This window comes from Mustelus asterias, chromosome 6 (assembly GCF_964213995.1).
Source record: "Mustelus asterias chromosome 6, sMusAst1.hap1.1, whole genome shotgun sequence".
NCBI classification, from domain to species: domain Eukaryota; kingdom Metazoa; phylum Chordata; class Chondrichthyes; order Carcharhiniformes; family Triakidae; genus Mustelus; species Mustelus asterias.
In genome coordinates, this window is record NC_135806.1 from 143,497,996 (window position 1) to 143,517,787 (window position 19,792).

The following is a 19,792-nucleotide window of genomic DNA, read 5'->3' on the forward strand; positions in this document are numbered from 1 at the left end:
ACTGAGGGGGAATTTAGCACGGCCAATCCACCTAACCAGCACGTCTTTCAGACTGTGGGAGAAAACCGGAGCACCCAGAGGAAACCCACGCAGACACGGGGAGAACGTGCAAACTCCGCACAGTGACTCGAGGCTGGAATCGAACCCGGGTCCCTGGTGCTGTGAGGTGGCAGTGCTAACCATCGTGCCACCGTGCCCGGGTCCCTGGCGCTGTGAGGCAGCAGTGCTAACCACTGTGCTGCCGTGCCTGGGTCCCTGGCGCTGTGAGGCAGCAGTGCTAACCATCGTGCCACCGTGCCCGGGTCCCTGGCGCTGTGAGGCAGCAGTGCTAACCACTGTGTCACCGTGCCCGGGTCCCTGGCGCTGTGAGGTGGCAGTGCTAACCACTGTGCCACCGTGCCCGGGTCCCTGGCACTGTGAGGTAGCAGTGCTAACCACTGTGCCACCCTGGGTCCCTGGCGCTGTGAGGCAGCAGTGCTAACCACTGTGCCACCGTGCCCGGGTCCCTGGCACTGTGGGGCAGCAGTGCTAACCACTGTGTCACCGTGCCCGGGTCCCTGGCACTGTGAGGCAGCAGTGCTAACCACTGTGCCGCCGTGCCCGGGTCCCTGGCGCTGTGAGGTAGCAGTGCTAACCACTGTGTCACCGTGCCCGGGTCTCTGGCGCTGTGAGGCAGCAGTGCTAACCACTGTGTCACCGTGCCCGGGTCCCTGACGCTGTGAGGTAGCAGTGCTAACCACTGTGTCCCTGTGCCCGGGTCCCTGGCGCTGTGAGGCAGCAGTGCTAACCACTGTGTCACCGTGCCCGGGTCCCTGACGCTGTGAGGTAGCAGTGCTAACCACTGTGTCCCTGTGCCCGGGTCCCTGACGCTGTGAGGTAGCAGTGCTAACCACTGTGTCCCTGTGCCCGGGTCCCTGGCGCTGTGAGGCAGCAGTGCTAACCACTGTGTCACCGTGCCCGGGTCCCTGACGCTGTGCGGCAGCAGTGCTAACCACTGTGCCACCGTGCCCGGGTCCCTGGCACTGTGGGGCAGCAGTGCTAACCACTGTGTCACCGTGCCCGGGTCCCTGGCGCTGTGAGGTGGCAGTGCTAACCACTGTGCTGCCATGCCCGGGTCCCTGGCGCTGTGAGGTGGCAGTGCTAACCACTGTGCTGCCGTGCCGCCCTGTATATGTGACAATAATAAATCAAATCGAATTCAATTCGCAATCGAATAAAGAAATAAAGATAATATATAAACTGGGTGTAAAAGCAGTAATTGTGAAGGCAGACGTGTCTGAAGGGAGTGAGAGCAGGCTCTAGGACCCAGTCTGAATCCAGTCAGCAGCCTTAGCCAATGGGGACAGAGGGGCAGAGTTTTGGAGTTGGTGAGAACATTACAGGAGCTGTAAAGCTGGCAGAGTGGGACAGTGAGGCAGAGCGAGGAGCAACGTGGTCCACACCAGCTAGTCACCGCACACACTGGCAGCAGTCTGAGAGAGACAGAGACTGACAGACACCTTCTCAGTGATATCCCCCTCACAGAGGCAGGAGCAAACAGGCTGGAAACCCTCAGATCACCCGGACACGCTGGGAGAGACAGCGAGAACTCACAGCAGCAATGAAGAAACTGAGCGGCCAACGCTGGCTGTGAACAGCGAGAGCCCATGGGCTGTGTGTGTCCATCGACCAGGGTGTGCATCACGCTGCAGGAAACGGTTTAAAGAGTGAGGTCCACCTCTAGCCCACACTGCGTCCCCCTCCTCTTCAACCCTCTACCACCTCCGAATTACCCAAAACTCATTCTGTCCTCTCTCTCGTTGCTGTAAGCTGGGATCAGAATCTGGTCACGGAAAGCTCGCTGTATTCCTGATCCCTCGATCCTGGGCAGGATTGTCCGGCAGGAGTGGATAAACGGAGGTGTTGGAATTCTCCAGTTGACAGCAGGACCTGTGCTGATTCCAGCAGGGGTAGGTTACTCACGAGGAACCAATCGCTGCGGACACGGCCGAGTTATTTTTACATCAGTCGGTTTACCAACGGGAAGGATTTCTTGTGCGAGAAGCTCGGAGGATGGGTCTGACGAACGATAGCTACCATGTCAACAACAATAGCACCAGTCCGAAAGAATTCCCGGCTATCCCCACCATCATGTTTGTTTTTGGGGTTGTGGGGAATCTTATTGCTATCGTGGTTCTCTGCAAATCCCGAAAGGAGCAGAAGGAGACAACATTCTACACGCTGGTCTGTGGCCTGGCAGTAACAGACCTCCTGGGCACCTGTCTGGTCAGTCCTATCACCATCATCACCTACGTGAAGGGAAACTGGCCGGGGAACGGTGCCCTGTGCGAATACGACTCCTTCGTCCTGCTCTTCTTTGGGACCTCGGGTCTGAGTATCATCTGTGTCATGTCCATCGAGAGGTACCTGGCCATCAATCACGCCTACTTCTACAGCCACTATGTGGAGAAGAAACTGGCTGGCCTCACACTCTTCACCATCTATGTGGCTAACACCCTCTTCTGCGCCCTGCCCAGTTTTGGCCTGGGCAAGACAGTCAAGCAGTTCCCCGAGACTTGGTGCTTCATAGACTGGCAGACGAAAGAGCCCCGGCACGCCGTCTACTCCTACATGTACGCGGGGTTCAGCTCCTTCCTAATCCTGGTCACCGTGATCTGTAACGTGCTGGTGTGCATGGCACTGATCCGGATGCATCGCCAGTTTATCCGCCGCACCTCACTGGGCAGTGACCACCGGCAACGGGAGCTGCGCCGTCGCAGGAGTTTCCGTCGCTTGGCAGGAGCCGAGATCCAGATGGTCATCTTGCTCATAGCCACCTCGGCTGTGGTCCTCATCTGCTCCATCCCACTGGTGGTGAGTCACTTTACAATCAGCCTTACAGCACACACACAGGCCACTCGGCCCAGCTGTGTGTTTCTGTTTACTCCTAGCCTGTCGTAGTTAACTCTGTAAGAGTTTGAACAACACCAGGTTAAAGTCCAACAGGTTTATTTGGTAGCAAATGCCATTACAGAGCTACCAAATAAACCTGTTGGACTTTAACCTGGTGTTGTTAAAACTCTTTCTGTGTTTACCCCAGTCCAACGCCGGCATCTCCACATCGTAGTTAACCCTCTCAGGGTTACATGTAGGAATAACCCCATCTCTGGCTCCTTTATGTAACTTTACTCAAAAACTCTTTGCAATTCCCTGGCTCGTGAATCCCCCCCAACTCTGTGTTGGATTTATCTGTGATTTTTCTGTCTACAATGGCTGCACGAGTGGAAACATCTGTATGCCTATCTGACAGAAACACTTTCACAATCATTGTCACGTGTTAACAGTCGAGGTTGGAGATTTTTACCCATGACATACTGAAAAACTTCTTTGATACAATTATTCCTTTACTAAGGGGGCGGCACGGTGGTTAGTACTGCTGCCTCGCAGCACCAGGGACCCGGGTTCGATTCCTGGCTTGGGTCACTGTCTGTGCGGAGTCTGCACGTTCTCCCCGTGTCTGCGTGGGTTTCCTCCGGGTGCTCCGGTTTCCTCCCACAGTCCGAAAGACGTGCTGGTTAGGGTGCATTGGCCGTGCTAAAATTGCCCCTTAGTGTCAGGGAAATTAGCAGGGTAAATATGTGGGGTTATGGGGATGGGGCCTGGGTGGGATTGTGGTCGGTGCAGACTCGATGGGCTGAATGGCCTCCTCCTGTACTGTAGGGATTCTATGATCCTACGATTGTAAAATGGGGGAAAGGAATTTTATACGACCCCTTGCTGTAGTCACACAGTGTGAATTTGACCCCCAAGTGTTAGCGAGCCACAGAATCATTACAGCATACAAACAGGCCGTTCGACCCACTGGGATCATGCTAGCCCTCTGCAGAGCAATCCATTCTGCCAGCACGGGGAATGGTTTAATATTTATTGATCAAAATCTCTTTTCTGGTCAATGAACTAAACTGGCGGAATGTGATCTTACATCAATAACACAGAGTTATCGAATCTCTCAGGAACAGGAGACTATTCAGCGCATTGTTTAAGTTGATGTTTATTTATTAGTGTCACAAGTAGGGTTACATTAACACTGCAATGAAGTTACTGTGAGAATCTGTTCTGGCTCTTATTTATTCCATTCCCTTTGTCCAGTCTGCTTCCACTGCCCTCTCAGGCAGCGCCTTCCAGATCCCGACAACACGCTGAGTGAAACAGAGTTCCTCCTGACCGCAACCCCCTGGACCCTGTGCGTTACCCTCTCCAGTTGCTGCAGGCTATGAGGTGGATTGAGCGAGTCAGTGTGTGCAGCAGGTTAATTGCTGCAGCTCATGTTTCGGGGGAGAGAGGGGTGGGGGGGAGGGTCACCTCCTGCTGTCTGTAATCGAGGGGAAGGGGCTTCACATTGGGAACATTGCTGGGAGCAGAGTTCCAGCAACGCGCTCAGCTCCTGCGTTCAACGCTCTCAATTCCGTCAGCACTGCAGGGGCTGCAGTGTCGATTATAGAATAGACTAGAAACTCTACAGTGCAGAAAGTGGCCAGTCGGCCCATCGAGTCTGCACCGACCACAATCCCACCCAGGCCCTACCCCCATATCCCCACATATTTTACCCGCTAGTCCCTCTAATCTACGCATCCCAGGACACTAAGAGGCAATTTTAACATGGCCAATCAACCTAACCCGCACATCTTTCAGACTGTGGGAGGAAACCCACGCAGACACGAGGAGAATGTGCAAACTCCACACAGACAGTGACCCGAGCCGGGAATTTAGCAGAATGAATCTGGGCCTCACAGGGTTAATTCCCTGTCCCTCTGAGGATAGAGGCTGCAGGGGTGTTCACCTTGAATTGTTACAGTAATTACAGGATAGATGGTGCTCGAGGGACGTGGAGGGGGGTCGATAGTGGCACTGGAGGGGCGTGGAGGGGGGGTCGATAGTGGCACTGGAGGGGCGTGGAGGGGGGGTCGATAGTGACACTGGAGGGGCGTGGAGGCTACCCTAGTCCTTGCCTGCACTCCTCACAATAGCGGACAGGTCGGGGGGGGCGGGGGTGGCTGGCAGGGTGGCTGGCAGGGTGGCTGGCAGGGTGGCAGGGGTGAAACACTGCCCCAGGGCAAGGAGACAGCACCGTCCAATTGGAGGAGTAACGGCAGCAAGTACTTTCTTCACACAGACAGCAGCGGAAACCTGCAGCCCCCCACCCCCACCCCCACTCCCCCCCCCCCCACCCCCACCCCCCCTACCCCCCCCCCAACCACCCCCCCACCCCCCCCCCCCCCCCACCTCACACCCCCCCCAGAGAGCAGTGACAAGGCTGAGAGTCCAGTGGAGATTACAGGACTGTGATTGACAGGGTTTTAGCAAGATGGAGAAAGGGAATCTTGTGGGAATGATGACCATGAGGAGAGAGGCACAGCCAGCATCCTGTTGTGGGGTGTAGCAGGCTGAAGGGGCCGAATGGCCTCTTCCAGAATCTGTGTACTGGTGACCTCTTTTCGATTGGTTTAGCTTCTCACCTCAATGTGGATCCAGAGTAATGCAGATGGCAGCAGTAACAGAGTGAACACTCTCTGTGGTAACTGGGGCGGGGGGTTGATAGGGTAGATTAACCCTGGCTGGGGAGCGGGGGGACGGCTCCCTCAGTCCACCTCTAGCTAGTTAGCAGGAGGATATCTAGAATCCTCATTGCCTATCCAATTGGTATGGGTGTTAGCTCAGTGTGATCTGAGAGGGTAAACACTCGGTAAATGAGGAGCTGATTCAGAATTATCGCAAATACCCGCAGGAGTCCAGCCAAATAACTGAGAGCGGGTCTGGTTAAACAGCGGAGACAGCAGCTTCAGCAATCAGTAACAATCTCTGCTGTGGATCAGGAATACGTGTGTCTGTGTGTTTGGGAGTGGCAGCTTGCTTTGTTTTCCTGGGGAAATTGTTTAGCTTGGAACGCTGGTTAGTGATACAGAGCGATGCCAACAGCACAGGTTCAATTCTCATACCAGCTGTGGTCATTCATGAAGGTTCCACCTTCTGAAAACCTTGCCCCTTGCTTGAAATGTGGTGATTCCCAGGATAAATCACCACCGGGCACAGTCTAATGGTCATCTGGGATTATGGTGATGTTACAAAGAACAAAGAACAAAGAACAGTACAGCACAGGAAACAGGCCCTTCGGCCCTCCAAGCCTGTGCCGCTCCTTGGTCCAACTAGACCAATCGTTTGTATCCCTCCATTCCCAGGCTGCTCATGTGACTATCCAGGTAAGTCTTAAACGATGTCAGCGTGCCTGCCTCCACCACCCTACTTGGCAGCGCATTCCAGGCCCCCACCACCCTCTGTGTAAAAAACGTCCCTCTGATGTCTGAGTTATACTTCGCCCCTCTCAGCTTGAGCCCGTGACCCCTCGTGATCGTCACCTCCGACCTGGGAAAAAGCTTCCCACTGTTCACCCTATCTATACCCTTCATAATCTTGTATACCTTTATTTCCTTTCCCTGGATTCTATCCTGAACTCTCGATGCTCCCTGCAGTTTGTCAAAGAGATTAATGGTAAAATGTGCGGAGCGCCGCCAATCCCACGGAGCGCTGGCGGGAGAACAGGGATATTTGGGGAAGTGTAACCATTGTCAGGACAACACCTGGACTCATTCCCAAAACAGGAACGTTCTCGAGAGGCAAGCGGGAAAGTGGATTGGCTGCACTGAGACCGCAAGGCCACAGTGAGCAGGGGTATTCCCCACCTCGTCGACCTTACAAAGGCAGACCACAGGGATCCAGTTTAGATCAGCGAGTGATCGAGTGATCAGTCTGCAGCCTGTGGAGGGTCACTTCAGCAAGAGGCACCATCCCAGCTCCCACCTGGGCTCCAGCAATGTCCGTTCTTCCCAGAGTAAGATCATCTTCCAAACCCAATCCCTCCAGGTGTTACTGACTCTTCAAAACCCAGCAACATTAATCCTGAGAAAGCTCCCCCCTCCCCACCTCCGGCTCCTCAGGATAAAGGGCTGGTTAATCATAGAATCGCTACAGTGCAGAAGGAGGCCACTCGGCCCATCGAGGCTGCACGTTCAACAATCCCAGGCCCCATCACCGTAACCCCACATATTTACCCCGCTAGCCCCCCTGACACTGAGGGGCAATGTAGCACGGCCAATCCACCTAACCCGCACATCTTTCAGGAGGAAACCGGAGCACCCGGAGGAAACCCACGCAGACACGGGGAGGACATGCAGATTCTGTACAGACAGTGACCCAAGCCGGGAATCGAACCCGGGTCCCTGGCGCTGTGAGGCAGCAGTGCTAACCACTGTGCCACCGTGCCGTCCTGCGTTGTAGCTTCACCAGGTTGACAGCTCATTTTTTAGGTATGCCTGGTGCTGCTCCCAGCATGCCCTCCTGCACTCTCCATTGAACCAGGGGTTGATCCCCTGGCTTGATGGTAATGGTTGAGTGGGGGATGTGCTGGGCCATGAGGTTACAGATTGTGCTGGAGTGCAGTTCCGCTGCTGCCGATGGCCCACAGCGCCTCCTGGATGCCCAGTCTAGAGTTTAATCAAATAGAAATCAATGAAAAGCCACGTTATGAGGGATTAGGACAGACCACCAAAAACCTGGGTCCAAAAAGTTTGTTTTAAAAAGTGTCTTGGAGGGGGAGAGAGAAATGAAGGTGGAGAGATGATGAGGTTTCAGGAGAGAAGCTCGAATGTAGGGTCTTGACAACTGAAAGCACAGCCAGCAACGACGAGGCGATGAAAATCAGAGATACACGGGACACCGGGATTGGAGGAGCGGAGATATTCTGGAAAGTAGTGGATCTAGGGAGTGTTATGGAATGAAGAACAAAAGAACATCACAAATCGAAGCAGATTTAGGCCATTCAGCCTAAATCAGTCTGTTCCATTCAGGAGCTCAGTAAAATCACGGTGGATCTGATGTGATCTAAACTCCACTTTCCTGCCTGTCCCCATAGCCCTCTCTTGTTTAAAAGTCTGTCTAACTCAGCCAGGGATATATTCCGTGTCCCAGCCTGCACTGCTCCCTGGGAGAAGAGAATTTCACAGGCTAACCACCTTCTGAGAGAAGAAATTCCTCCTCATCTTTAAACTATGCTCCCAGTTCTAGATTCCCCCACAAGGGGAAACATCGTCTCAGCTTCCACCCTGTCAAATCCCCTCGGGAATCCGATATGTCTCAATAAGATCGCCTCTCATTCTTCTAAACTCCACCGAGGAAAGGCCCAACACGGTCAAACTTTCCTCATAAGGCAACCTCTTATCCCAGGAATCAGCTCGGTGAAATTTCCCTGAACTGCCTTTAACACAAATTTATCCCTTCTGAAGTAAAGAGACGAGAATTGTAGACCCTATTCCAGATGGGGTCTCACCCACAGCCCGCACAGTGGTACCAAGTTTTCCAAACTTTTACAATGAATTCCACTTGCAGTAAATTCCACCATTCACAGAATTGTTACAGTGCAGAAGGAGGCCATTCAGCCCATCGTGTCTGCCCTGGCCCTTCTCCCGTCAGCCTGCACACTGTTCCTATTCCAGTAAGAATCGAGTTCCTGTTGGGAGCCTCGACAGCCCCTGTCTCCAGCACATCCTCAGGCAGAGCGTCCCAGACTCAACCACTCACTGAGCGCAGAAGTTTTATTCTCACATCACATTTGCTTCTTTAGCCAATGGCCTTAAGTCTCTTTCCTCTGGTTTCTGCTCCTCCCGCCGATGGGAACGTTTCTCCCTCTCCACTCTGCCCAGATCCCTCCTGACTTTCAACACCTCGATCAGATCTCCCTCTCAACCTTCTTCTCTGCAATTTGCTTCCTAATTATTCTCTGGATCCCCAGTGCTGACTATTTGTGATTTGTGTATAAAGATAGCCAAGTCTCTTTGTACCACAGAATTCCACAGTCTCTCCCCCAGCCTCACATTTTCCCAAATTATACTCCACCTGCCAATCTTTACAGCCCAGTTTAACCCATCTCTCCACCCTATAATTTCCTACCGTACCTGTCTTTGTGCGGTCAGTAAATTTGACTACAGTAGCCGGTCCCTCCATGCGGGTTATGAACAGAGATTGTAAATCACTGAGTTCCCAGCTCTGATCACTGTGACACTCCCCCAGTTACAATCTGCCTCCCGGAAAATGTACCCCAATTCTCAGTTTGATCTCAGGGCGGTGAGGGAGGGAGTTGGAAACCAGGGTGAGAATTTTAAAATCAAGGCACGGCTTCACCGAGAGGGAGTTTGTGTCAGTGACAGGGGACTGGGACTCGCTGCGGTTTCAAGTATATTTTAGGATGATCTGAAGTTGGCCATATTCTTTCGCTGGTTGTGGGCGTCACAGGCTCTGCCAACATTTACCCCAAATCCAAAAACTGCCTTTGAGAAGGTGGTGTTTGAGAATGGGGGAGAGTAGCCAGGAGAGCATTGGGATAACCGGATCCAGAGGAATAATGGTTTGAAGGAGAGGTTCCACAGCTGATGTGTTGAGACAGGAGTGAAGTCAGGCAGTGTCACAGGAGTGGAAACAGGAGGTGTTAGTGACAGCGTGGATTTGAGTTCTGAAACTGGTGTTGGATTTAAATGTGACACGGGGTGTGCGAACAGGTAGTTGGCAGGGAGAGGGGCAGAGTGGGTGGTGATGGGGAAAATATGTAATTGGAAGACAGTCCTGTTTAACTAGTACTGGATATTGTCCACAAGGACTGTGTGGTGGGCACTCCAATACTGCCACGCACAGGAGCATCCAGGAGGTCAAGGCAATTATTCCCTCAGTAAGGGGATCGTTCAGCCCCCTGAACCTGTTCAAGCCCACATTTCGGTCGTAGCTGATCTGAACCTCAGCCCCTGTCTTTCCGATATATTTCATGCCCTGAATAAACATCGACCTCGAAATCTCCCACTGAGGCTGCTGAGAATCTGCAGCCTTTATTTTCGGGAGACTTCGGGATTTCCACTCGCCTTTCTCTGAAAAAACTCTTCGGAATTTAAGATTACGCTCCAGAGGAAATAGTTTCTCGACCTCCTGTGGTCGCCTTGGCTTTCTCTGCGCTTTGAGGCAGGCTTGGAATATCCAAGGCTTGACATCATTTGAATGGATCGGCTGCAGGCTGGGCAGCCCCTGTCACTGGCTCCCCGGACCCTCACTGGCTGCCTGTGAAGCTGGGACAATCCCAGCTCCCAGTAAACCAACCTGAGCAGTGGAGTAATGTCGCCACCCTGTGGCTCTAACTCAAACTGGCCAGATTAACACAGCACACTCCCTGCAACACACTCCCCCCAGCATGCTTCCCACAGCACACTCCCCCCAGCACACTCTGCAGCACACTCTCCCCAGCACACTCCCCCCCAGCACACTCCCTGCAGCACACTCGCCCCAGCACACTCCCCCCAGCACACTCCCTGCAGCACACTCCCTGCAGCACACTGCCCCCAGCACATTCCCCCCAGCACGCTCCCCACAGCACACTCCCCCCAGCACACTCCGCAGCACACTCTCCCCAGCACACTCCCCCCAGCACGCTCCCCACAGCACACTCCCCCCAGTAGACTCCGCCCAGCACACTCCACCCAGTACACTCCCCACAGCACACTCCCTGCAGCACACTCCCTCCAGCACACTCCCCACAGCACACTCCCCCCAGCACACTCCCTGCAGCATACTCCCCACAGCACACTCTCCCCAGCAGACTCCCCCAGTACACACCCTCCAGCACACTCCCCTCCAGCACACTCCCTGCAGCACACTCCCCACAGCACACTCCCTGCAGCACACTCCCCATAGCACACTCCACCCAGCACACTCCCCCCAGAACACTCCCCACAGCACACTCCCCCCAGCACACTCCCCCCAGCACACTCCCTCCAGCACACTCCCCCCAGCACACTCCCCCCAGCACACTCCCTCCAGCACACTCCCCACAGCACACTCCCCCCAGCACACTCCCCCCAGCACACTCCCCCCAGCACACTCCCCCCAGCACACTCCCCCCAGCACACTCCCCCCAGCACACTCCCTCCAGCACGCTCCCCACAGCACGCTCCCCACAGCACACTCCACCCAGCACACTACCCCCAGCACACTCCCTCCAGCACACTCACCCTCAGCACACTCCCCCCAGCACACTCCCCACAGCACATTCCCCCCAGCACACTCCCCCCAGCACACTCCCTCCAGCGCACTCCACCCAGCACACTCCCCCCCAGCACACTCCCCCCAGCACACTCCCTCCAGCAGACTCCCCTCCAGCACACTCCCCCCAGCACACTCCCCCCAGCACACTCCCTCCAGCACACTCCCCCACAGCACACTCCCCCACAGCACACTCCCCCAGCACACTCCCCCAGCACACTCCCCCCAGCACACTCCCCTCCAGCACACTCCCCCCAGCACACTCCCTCCAGCACACTCCCCCCAGCACACTCCCCCCAGCACACTCCCTCCAGCACACTCCCTCCAGCACACTCCCTCCAGCACACTCCCCCCAGCACACTCCCCCCAGCACACTCCCTCCAGCACACTCCCCCCAGCACACTCCCTCCAGCACACTCCCTCCAGCACACTCCCTCCAGCACACTCCCTCCAGCACACTCCCTCCAGCACACTCCCTCCAGCACACTCCCCCCAGCACACTCCCCCCAGCACACTCCCCCCAGCACACTCCCTCCAGCACACTCCCCCCAGCACACTCCCCCCAGCACACTCCCCCCAGCACACTCCCCCCAGCACACTCCCTCCAGCACACTCCCCCCAGCACACTCCCCCCAGCACACTCCCCCCAGCACACTCCCCCCAGCACACTCCCCCCAGCACACTCCCTCCAGCACACTCCCCCAGCACACTCCCTCCAGCACACTCCCTCCAGCACACTCCCCCCAGCACACTCCCCCAGCACACTCCCTCCAGCACACTCCCTCCAGCACACTCCCTCCAGCACACTCCCCCCAGCACACTCCCCCAGCACACTCCCTCCAGCACACTCCCCCCAGCACACTCCCCCAGCACACTCCCCCAGCACACTCCCCCCAGCACACTCCCCCAGCACACTCCCCCAGCACACTCCCTCCAGCACACTCCCCCCAGCACACTCCCCCCAGCACACTCCCCCCAGCACACTCCCCCCAGCACACTCCCCCCAGCACACTCCCTCCAGCACACTCCCCCAGCACACTCCCTCCAGCACACTCCCCCCAGCACACTCCCTCCAGCACACTCCCCCCAGCACACTCCCTCCAGCACACTCCCCCCAGCACACTCCCTCCAGCACACTCCCCCCAGCACACTCCCTCCAGCACACTCCCCCCAGCACACTCCCTCCAGCACACTCCCCCCAGCACACTCCCTCCAGCACACTCCCTCCAGCACACTCCCTCCAGCACACTCCCACTCGATTCACTCTCCAGACTCACAGCCAGCCTTGCAGCAATGCCTCTTCACTGCTCTGTGAACGGGCTGAGAAAGATACTCGGTTGTATTGAAGGCAGCTCAGGAGCAGCCTCTCAGGGGCAATTAGGACTGGGCCAACTCCAGCCCTGATCATTAACATTACCGAGGGTGATTCAATGATGTTGGCATGACAATGTTCCCCTCCCAGGACTGGGCAGGGGGCATCAGGCAAGGCTGGCAGGCTCTATCCCAGCTGTACTTTGAGGATCTCACTGATTCTTGCTTAATTCTGTGGGTGTTTGATAGGGTGGACGCTGAGAGATTGTTGACGGTGGTCGAGAATCTCTGCAGTGCAGGATGAGGCCATTTGGCCCATCGGGTCTGCACTGACTCTCCAACAGAGCATCTTACCCAGGCCCAATCCCCACCCCATTCCCTTAACCCCACGCATTTATCCCACTAATTCCCCCAACTTACACATCCCAGGACACCAAGGGGCAATTTACCCTGGCCAATCCACCTAACCCGCACATCTTTGGACTGTGGGAGGAAACCGGAGCACCCGGAGGAAACCCACGCAGACACGGGTAGAATGTGCAAACTCTGCACAGTGAGCCGAGGCCACAACCGAACCCGGGTCCCTGGCGCTGTGAGGAGGCAGTGCTAACCACTGTGCCACCCTCAGGATAAGGGGCTGATCATTTAGGACTGAGATGAGGAGAAATATCTTCAAAGGGTTATGAAATTTTTAGAATTCTGGATCCCAGAGGGTTGTGGGTACTCCATTGTTGAACATACTTAAGGCTGTGATAGGGTGGCACAGTGATTAGCACTGCTACCTCACAGTGCCAGGGACCCGGGCACGGTGGCACAGTGGTTAGCTCTGCTGCCTCACAGCGTCAGGGACCTGGGCACGGTGACACAGTGGTTAGCACTGCTGCCTCACAGCGCCAGGGACCCGGGCACGATGACACAGTGGTTAGCACTGCTGCCTCACAGCGCCAGGGACCCGGGCACGATGACACAGTGGTTGGCACTGCTGCCTCACAGCGCCAGGGACCCGGGCACGATGACACAGTGGTTAGCACTGCTGCCTCACAGTGCCAGGGACCCGGGCACAGTGGCACAGTGGTCAGCACTGCTGCCTCACAGCGTCAGAGACCCGGGCACGGTGACACAGTGGTTGGCACTGCTGCCTCACAGCGCCAGGGACCCGGGCACGATGACACAGTGGTTAGCACTGCTGCCTCACAGCGCCAGGAACCTGGGTTCGATTCCGGCTTCAGGTGACTGTCTGTGTGGAGTTTGCACGTTCTCCCCGTGTCTGCGTGGGTTTCCTCCGGGTGCTCCGGTTTCCTCCCACAGTCCAAAGATGTGCGGGTTAGGTTGATTGGCCGTGCTAAATTGCCCCTGGTGTCAGGGGGATTAGCTACGGTAAATTCATGGGTATGTGGTTATGGGAATAGGGCCTGGGTGGGATTGTGGTCGTTGCAGACTCGATGGGCCGAATGGTTTCCTTCTGCACTGTAGGGATTCTGTGACCGGTTCTGGGTTTGTCGGGGAATTGAGGGAAATGGGGAGGGTGTGGATAAATGGAGTGAAACACAAGATCAGATCTGATGGTAGGGAATGGCGGGGCAGGACAAAGGGCTTTGTGGTTAGTTTTGCCTTTGTTGACATCTCTCTCTCTCTCTGTTTAAGGTGAGGGTGTTTGTTAATCAGCTGTACCGTCCAGCAATTACACAGGACTACTCGAACCCGGACCTCATGGCTATTCGCATCGCCTCAGTCAATCCAATCCTGGACCCTTGGATATACATCTTGCTGCGCAAGGCAGTCCTCACAAAACTGCTGGAAAAGATCAAGTGTCTGTTCTGTAAACTGGGGGGACGTGCCCCTCACACCAACCGCGGCCTCCGACACCTGGGGCCCCGGCACTCAGCTGCTTCCAGCCCATCTCCCTCCTTCATCAGCAAGGAGCTGGCTGACGGGAACACCTCCCAGACTCTGCTGTGTAACCTCGAGCTGACCGAAGTGTTGCCGGGCTCTCTGAGAACACAAACTATCCTGAACCAAGCACAGTGCAGGCACCAGGTCCAGCAGAACAGTGGCCTCCTGCTGGGAGGGAACCCCACACAGGAAAAGACACCAGTGGCCATCACCAATGTAGACAGCTCCTTACGAGTTACATTCACCAACGAGCAAACAGGATTGGCTGAGAAATGTATCTAAAACTGTGGCATCAGCACACAGGAACTGTGTGTTACCCAGGGGAGTGTGCGGACGGAACTGTGTCTTACCCAGGGGAGTGTGCGGATGGAACTGTGTGTTTTAACCAGGGGAGTGTGCGGATGGAACTGTATCACCGACAGGAGTGTACGGACGGAACTGCATATCACCCAGGGGAGTGTGCAGATGGAACTATGCATTACCCAGGGGAGTGTACAGATGGAACTGTGTGTTACGCAGGGGAGTGTGCGGATGGAACTATGCATTACCCAGGGGAGTGTGCAGATGGGACTGTGTGTTACCCAGGGGAGTGTGCGGATGGAACTGTGTATTACTCAGGGGAGTTTGAGGATGGAACTGTGTGTTATGCAGGGGAGTGTGCAGATGGATCTGTGTGTTATCTGGGGGAGTTTGCGGATGGAACTGTGTATTACCAGGGGAGTGTGCGGAAAGAACTGTGTGTTATCCAGGGGAGTGTGCGGTTAGAACTGTGTGTTTTAACCAGGGGAGTGTGCGGATGGGACTGTGTGTTACCCAGGAAAGTGTGTGGATAGAATTGTGTGTTACCCAGGGGAGTGTGCGGATAGAACTGTGTGTTACCTGGGGAGTGTGCGGATGGGACTGTGTGTTACGCAGGGGAGTGTGTGGATGGGACTGTGTGTTACGCAGGGGAGTGTGTGGATGGGACTGTGTGTTACGCAGGGGAGTGTGTGGATGGGACTGTGTGTTACCCAGGGGAGTGTGTGGATGGGACTGTGTGTTACCCAGGGGAGTGTGCGGTTAGAACTGTGTGTTACCAGGGGAGTGTGCGGATGGGACTGTGTGTTACCAGGGGAGTGTGCGGATAGAACTGTGTGTTACCCAGGGGAGTTTGCAGATAGAACTGTGTATTACCAGGGGAGTTTGCAGATTGAACTGAGTGTTACCCAGGGGAGTTTGCAGATTGAACTGTGTGTTACCCAGGGGAGTGTGCGGATAGAACTGTGTGTCACCCAGGGGAGTGTGCAGATGGAACTGTGTATTACCAGGGGAGTGTGCGGATGGAACTGTGTTACCCAGGGGAGTGTGCGGATGGAACTGTGTGTCACCCAGGGGAGTGTGCGGATGGGACTGTGTGTCACCCAGGGGAGTGTGCGGATGGGACTGTGTGTTACCCAGGGGAGTGTGCGAATTGAACTGTGTGTTACCCAGGGGAGTGTACGGATGGGACTGTGCATTACCAGGGGAGTGTGCGGATAGAACTGCGTGTTACCCAGGGGAGTGTGCGGATGGGACTGTGTGTTACCCAGGGGAGTGTGCGAATTGAACTGTGTATGACCCAGGGGAGTGTGCGGATTCGACTGTGTGTTATCCAGGGGAGTGTGTGGACTGAACCTTGTTATCCAGTGGATTGGTTTCGAGGCGGGGAGGGAAGTCTGACAGTCTGGCGTTTGCGCTCTTGTCTACAGCAGCCCAGTGGTGTAAATATTGTGTTAACGATGTGTATTATAGTTAAGAGATTTGCTCAGTTCTTCTCTGTGAGAAGGTTTCAGTGTAACCCGTCATGTGGTTTGTTTGTGTAACTGTTGTGTGGATTCCTTGAATTATTAAATAATATTTGAAAATATTCTTTATTTTAAATTATTTTATCAAATCCAAAATCACGGTTAGCAATTGGAAAATTTAAAAAACTAGTATAATACATTCTACACTGTTCCCATCAAACACTCCCAGGACAGGTACAGCATGGGGTTAGATACAGAGTAAAGTTCCCTCTACACTGTCCCCATCAAACACTCCCAGGACAGGTACAGCACGGGGTTAGATACAGAGTAAAGCTCCCTCTACACTGTCCCCATCAAACACTCCCAGGACAGATACAGCACAGGGTTAGATGCAGAGTAAAGCTCCCTCTACACTGTCCCCATCAAACATTGTAAGAGTTTTAACAACACCAGGTTAAAGTCAAACAGGTTTATTTGGTAGCAAATGCCATTAGCTTTTGGAGCGCTGCCCATTCGTCAGATGGAGTGGAAATCTGCTCTCAAACAGGGCATACAGACACAAAATCAGAATACAGATTAGAATGCGAATCTCTACAGCCAAACAGGTCTTAAAGATACAGACAATGTGAGTGGAGGGAGCATTAAGCACAGGTTAAAGAGATGTGTATCGTCGCCAGACAGGATAGCCAGTGAGATTCTGCCAGTCCAGGAGGCAAGCTGTGGGGGTTACCGATAGTGTGACATGAACCCAAGATCCCGGTTTAGACCGTCCTCATGTGTGTGGAACTTGGCTATCAGTTTCTGCTCAGCGACTCTGCGCCGTCGTGTGTCGTGAGGGCCGCCTTGGAGAACGCTTACCCGAAGATCGGAGGCCGAATGCCCGTGACTGCTGAAGTGCTCCCCCACAGGAAGAGAACAGTCTTGCCTGGTGATTGTCGAGCGGTGCTCATTCATCCGTTGTCGTAGCGTCTGCATGGTTTCCCCAATGTACCATGCACATCATGCCCATCAAACATTCCCAAGAAATGTACAGCACGGGGTTGGATATAGAGTAAAACTCCATGTATTTGGCTTGACTACTATCAGATCAGTCGCTGGAAATGTGTTATACGGTGTTGTACTTGTTTTGAATATGCACCCTGTACCATGTGACAGGGGCACGCGATACACCAGTCTATCTGAGTGAGAGATGACTGTGAGGAGTTGGGAAATCGAGACTGAGGATTTAAGAGGTGCACATTTTTCTTCTCTTTTTCTAGCCTCCAGTGGTTGGTGGGTTCCGTTCTTTGGCTCCAAGGTAGGTGACTGGAACCTGCTATTACTTTATCTGTGTGAATAATTAATGCTTGACTCATTAAATAATTAAGGTTGTACAGAAATGGCAGGGCTGGTGGTATGCAGTCAGTGCAGTGTGCGGGAATCTGTTCAACATAGAAACTAGAAGCAGGAGGAGGTCAAAGTTTCGGTAGGGGAACATGTGGCAAATAGTGACCACAACTCTGTTAACTTTAGGATAGTAATGGACAAGGACGAGTGCTGTCCTACGGGCAGGGTGCTAAATTGGGGGAAGGCTGACTATAGCCGGATTAGGCAGGAATTGGTGGATGTTGATTGGGAGAGGATGTTCTAAGGTAAGTCCGCGTCTGGCATGTGGGAGTCTTTTAAGGAACAGTTGATAAGGCTGCAGGATAGGCATGTGCCTGTAAAAAGGAAAGATAGGAAAGGTAGGATTCGAGAGCCATGGATAACCAGGGAAATTGAGGATCTGATTAAAATGAAAAGGGAGGCGTACGTTAAGTCCAGGCAACTGAAAACAGATGGAGCTCTGGAGGAATACAGAGAGAGTAGGAAAGAACTCAAACGGGGAGTTAGAAGGGCAAAAAGAGGTCACGAGATGTTCTTGGCAGGCAGGATTAAGGAGAATCCTAAGGCATTCTATTCAAACGTTAGGAACAAAAGAGTTGTCAGGGAGAAAATCGGACCTCTCAGGGACAAAGGAGGGGAATTATGCTTAGAACCCAAGGGAATAGGGGAGATCCTAAATGAATACTTTGCATCGGTATTCACGAAGGAGAGGGGTGTGTTAACCGGGAGTGTCTCGGAGGGAGGTGTTGACCCGTTAGAGAAAATCTCCATTACAAAAGAGGAAGTGTTAGGTTTTTTAGGTAACATTAAAACTGACAAAGCCCCAGGGCCTGATGGCATCTATCCTCGACTGCTCAGGGAGACGAGAGATGAAATTGCTGGGCCTCTGACGGAAATCTTTGTCGCTTCTTTGGACACAGGTGAGGTCCCTGAGGATTGGAGGATAGCAAATGTGGTCCCGTTGTTTAAGAAGGGTAGCAGGGATAACCCAGGAAATTATAGGCCGGTGAGCTTGACGTCCGTGGTAGAGAAATTGTTGGAGAGGATTCTTAGAGACAGGATGTATGTGCATTTAGAACGGAACAAGCTCATTAGTGACAGACAGCATGGTTTTGTAAGAGGGAGGTCGTGCCTTACAAATTTGGTGGAGTTTTTTGAGGAAGTGACAAAAACGGTTGCCGAAGGAAGGGCCGTGGAAGTCGTCGATATGGATTTCAGTAAGGCATTTGACAAAGTCCCACATGGCAGATTGGTTAAGAAGGTTAAGGCTCATGGGATACAAGGAGAAGTGGCTAGATGGGTGGAGAACTGGCTTGGCCATAGGAGACAGAGGGTAGCGGTTGAAGGATCTTTTTCCGGCTGGAGGTCTGTGACCAGTGGTGTTCCGCAGGGCTCTGTACTGGGACCTCTGCTATTTGTGATATATATAAATGATTTGGAAGAAGGTGTAACTGGTGCTATCAGCAAGTTTGCGAATGACACGAAGATGGTTGGACTTGCGAATAGCGAAGAGCATTGTCGGGCAATACAGCAGGATATAGATAGGCTGGAAAATTGGGCGGAGAGGTGGCAGATGGAATTTAATCCGGATAAATGTGAAGTGATGCATTTTGGAAGAAATAATGTAGGGAGGAGTTATACAATAAATGGCAGAGCCATCATGAGCATAGAAACACAGAGGGACCTAGGTGTGCAAGTCCACAAATCCTTGAAGGTGGCAACACAGGTGAAGAAGGCATATGGTATGCTTGCCTTTATAGGACGGGGTATAGAGTATAAAAGCTGGAGTCTGATGATGCAGCTGTATAGAACGCTGGTTAGGCCACATTTGGAGTACTGCGTCCAGTTCTGGTCGCCGCACTACCAGAAGGACGTGGAGGCGTTAGAGAGAGTGCAGAGAAGGTTTACCAGGATGTTGCCTGGTATGGAGGGTCTTAGCTATGAGGAGAGATTTGTGTAAACTGGGCTTGTTCTCCCTGGAAAGACGGAGAATGAGGGGAGATCTAATAGAGGTGTACAAGATTATGAAGGGGATAGATAGGGTGAACGGTGGGAAGCTTTTTCCCAGATTAGAAGTGACGATCACGAGGGGTCATGGGCTCAAGGTGAGAGGGGCGAGGTATAACTCAGATATTAGAGGGATGTTTTTTACACAGAGGGTGGTGGGGGCCTGGAATGCACTGCCAAGTAGGGTGGTGGAGGCAGGCACGCTGGCATCGTTTAAGACTTACCTGGATAGTCACATGAGCAGTCTGGGAATGGAGGGATACAAACGATTGGTCTAGTTGGACCAAGGAGCGGCACAGGCTTGGAGGGCCGAAGTATTGTTATTATTGTATTATTATTATAAG

General features: G+C 53.8%; 1 protein-coding gene across 1 annotated transcript; it reads left to right on the forward strand.

Annotated features, from left to right (window-relative positions):
* The first annotated feature begins 1,403 nt into the window (after positions 1-1,403).
* On the forward strand, positions 1,404-16,192 carry LOC144495193 (prostaglandin E2 receptor EP4 subtype-like). Its single transcript, XM_078215226.1, has 2 exons — positions 1,404-2,853; positions 14,065-16,192. Exons 1-2 carry the CDS (start codon positions 2,053-2,055, stop codon positions 14,593-14,595), a joined length of 1,332 nt encoding a protein of 443 aa, XP_078071352.1. The 5' UTR covers positions 1,404-2,052; the 3' UTR covers positions 14,596-16,192.
* The last annotated feature ends 3,600 nt before the right edge of the window (positions 16,193-19,792 follow it).

Excerpts from the sequence above, each read along its gene's own strand:
- LOC144495193 (XM_078215226.1), top strand. The coding sequence starts at position 2,053 with ATGGGTCTGACGAACGATAGCTACCATGTCAACAACAATAGCACCAGT. Across the intron at positions 2,854-14,064 it reads TCTGCTCCATCCCACTGGTG|GTGAGGGTGTTTGTTAATCA; the intron begins GTGAGTCACTTT and ends TCTCTGTTTAAG.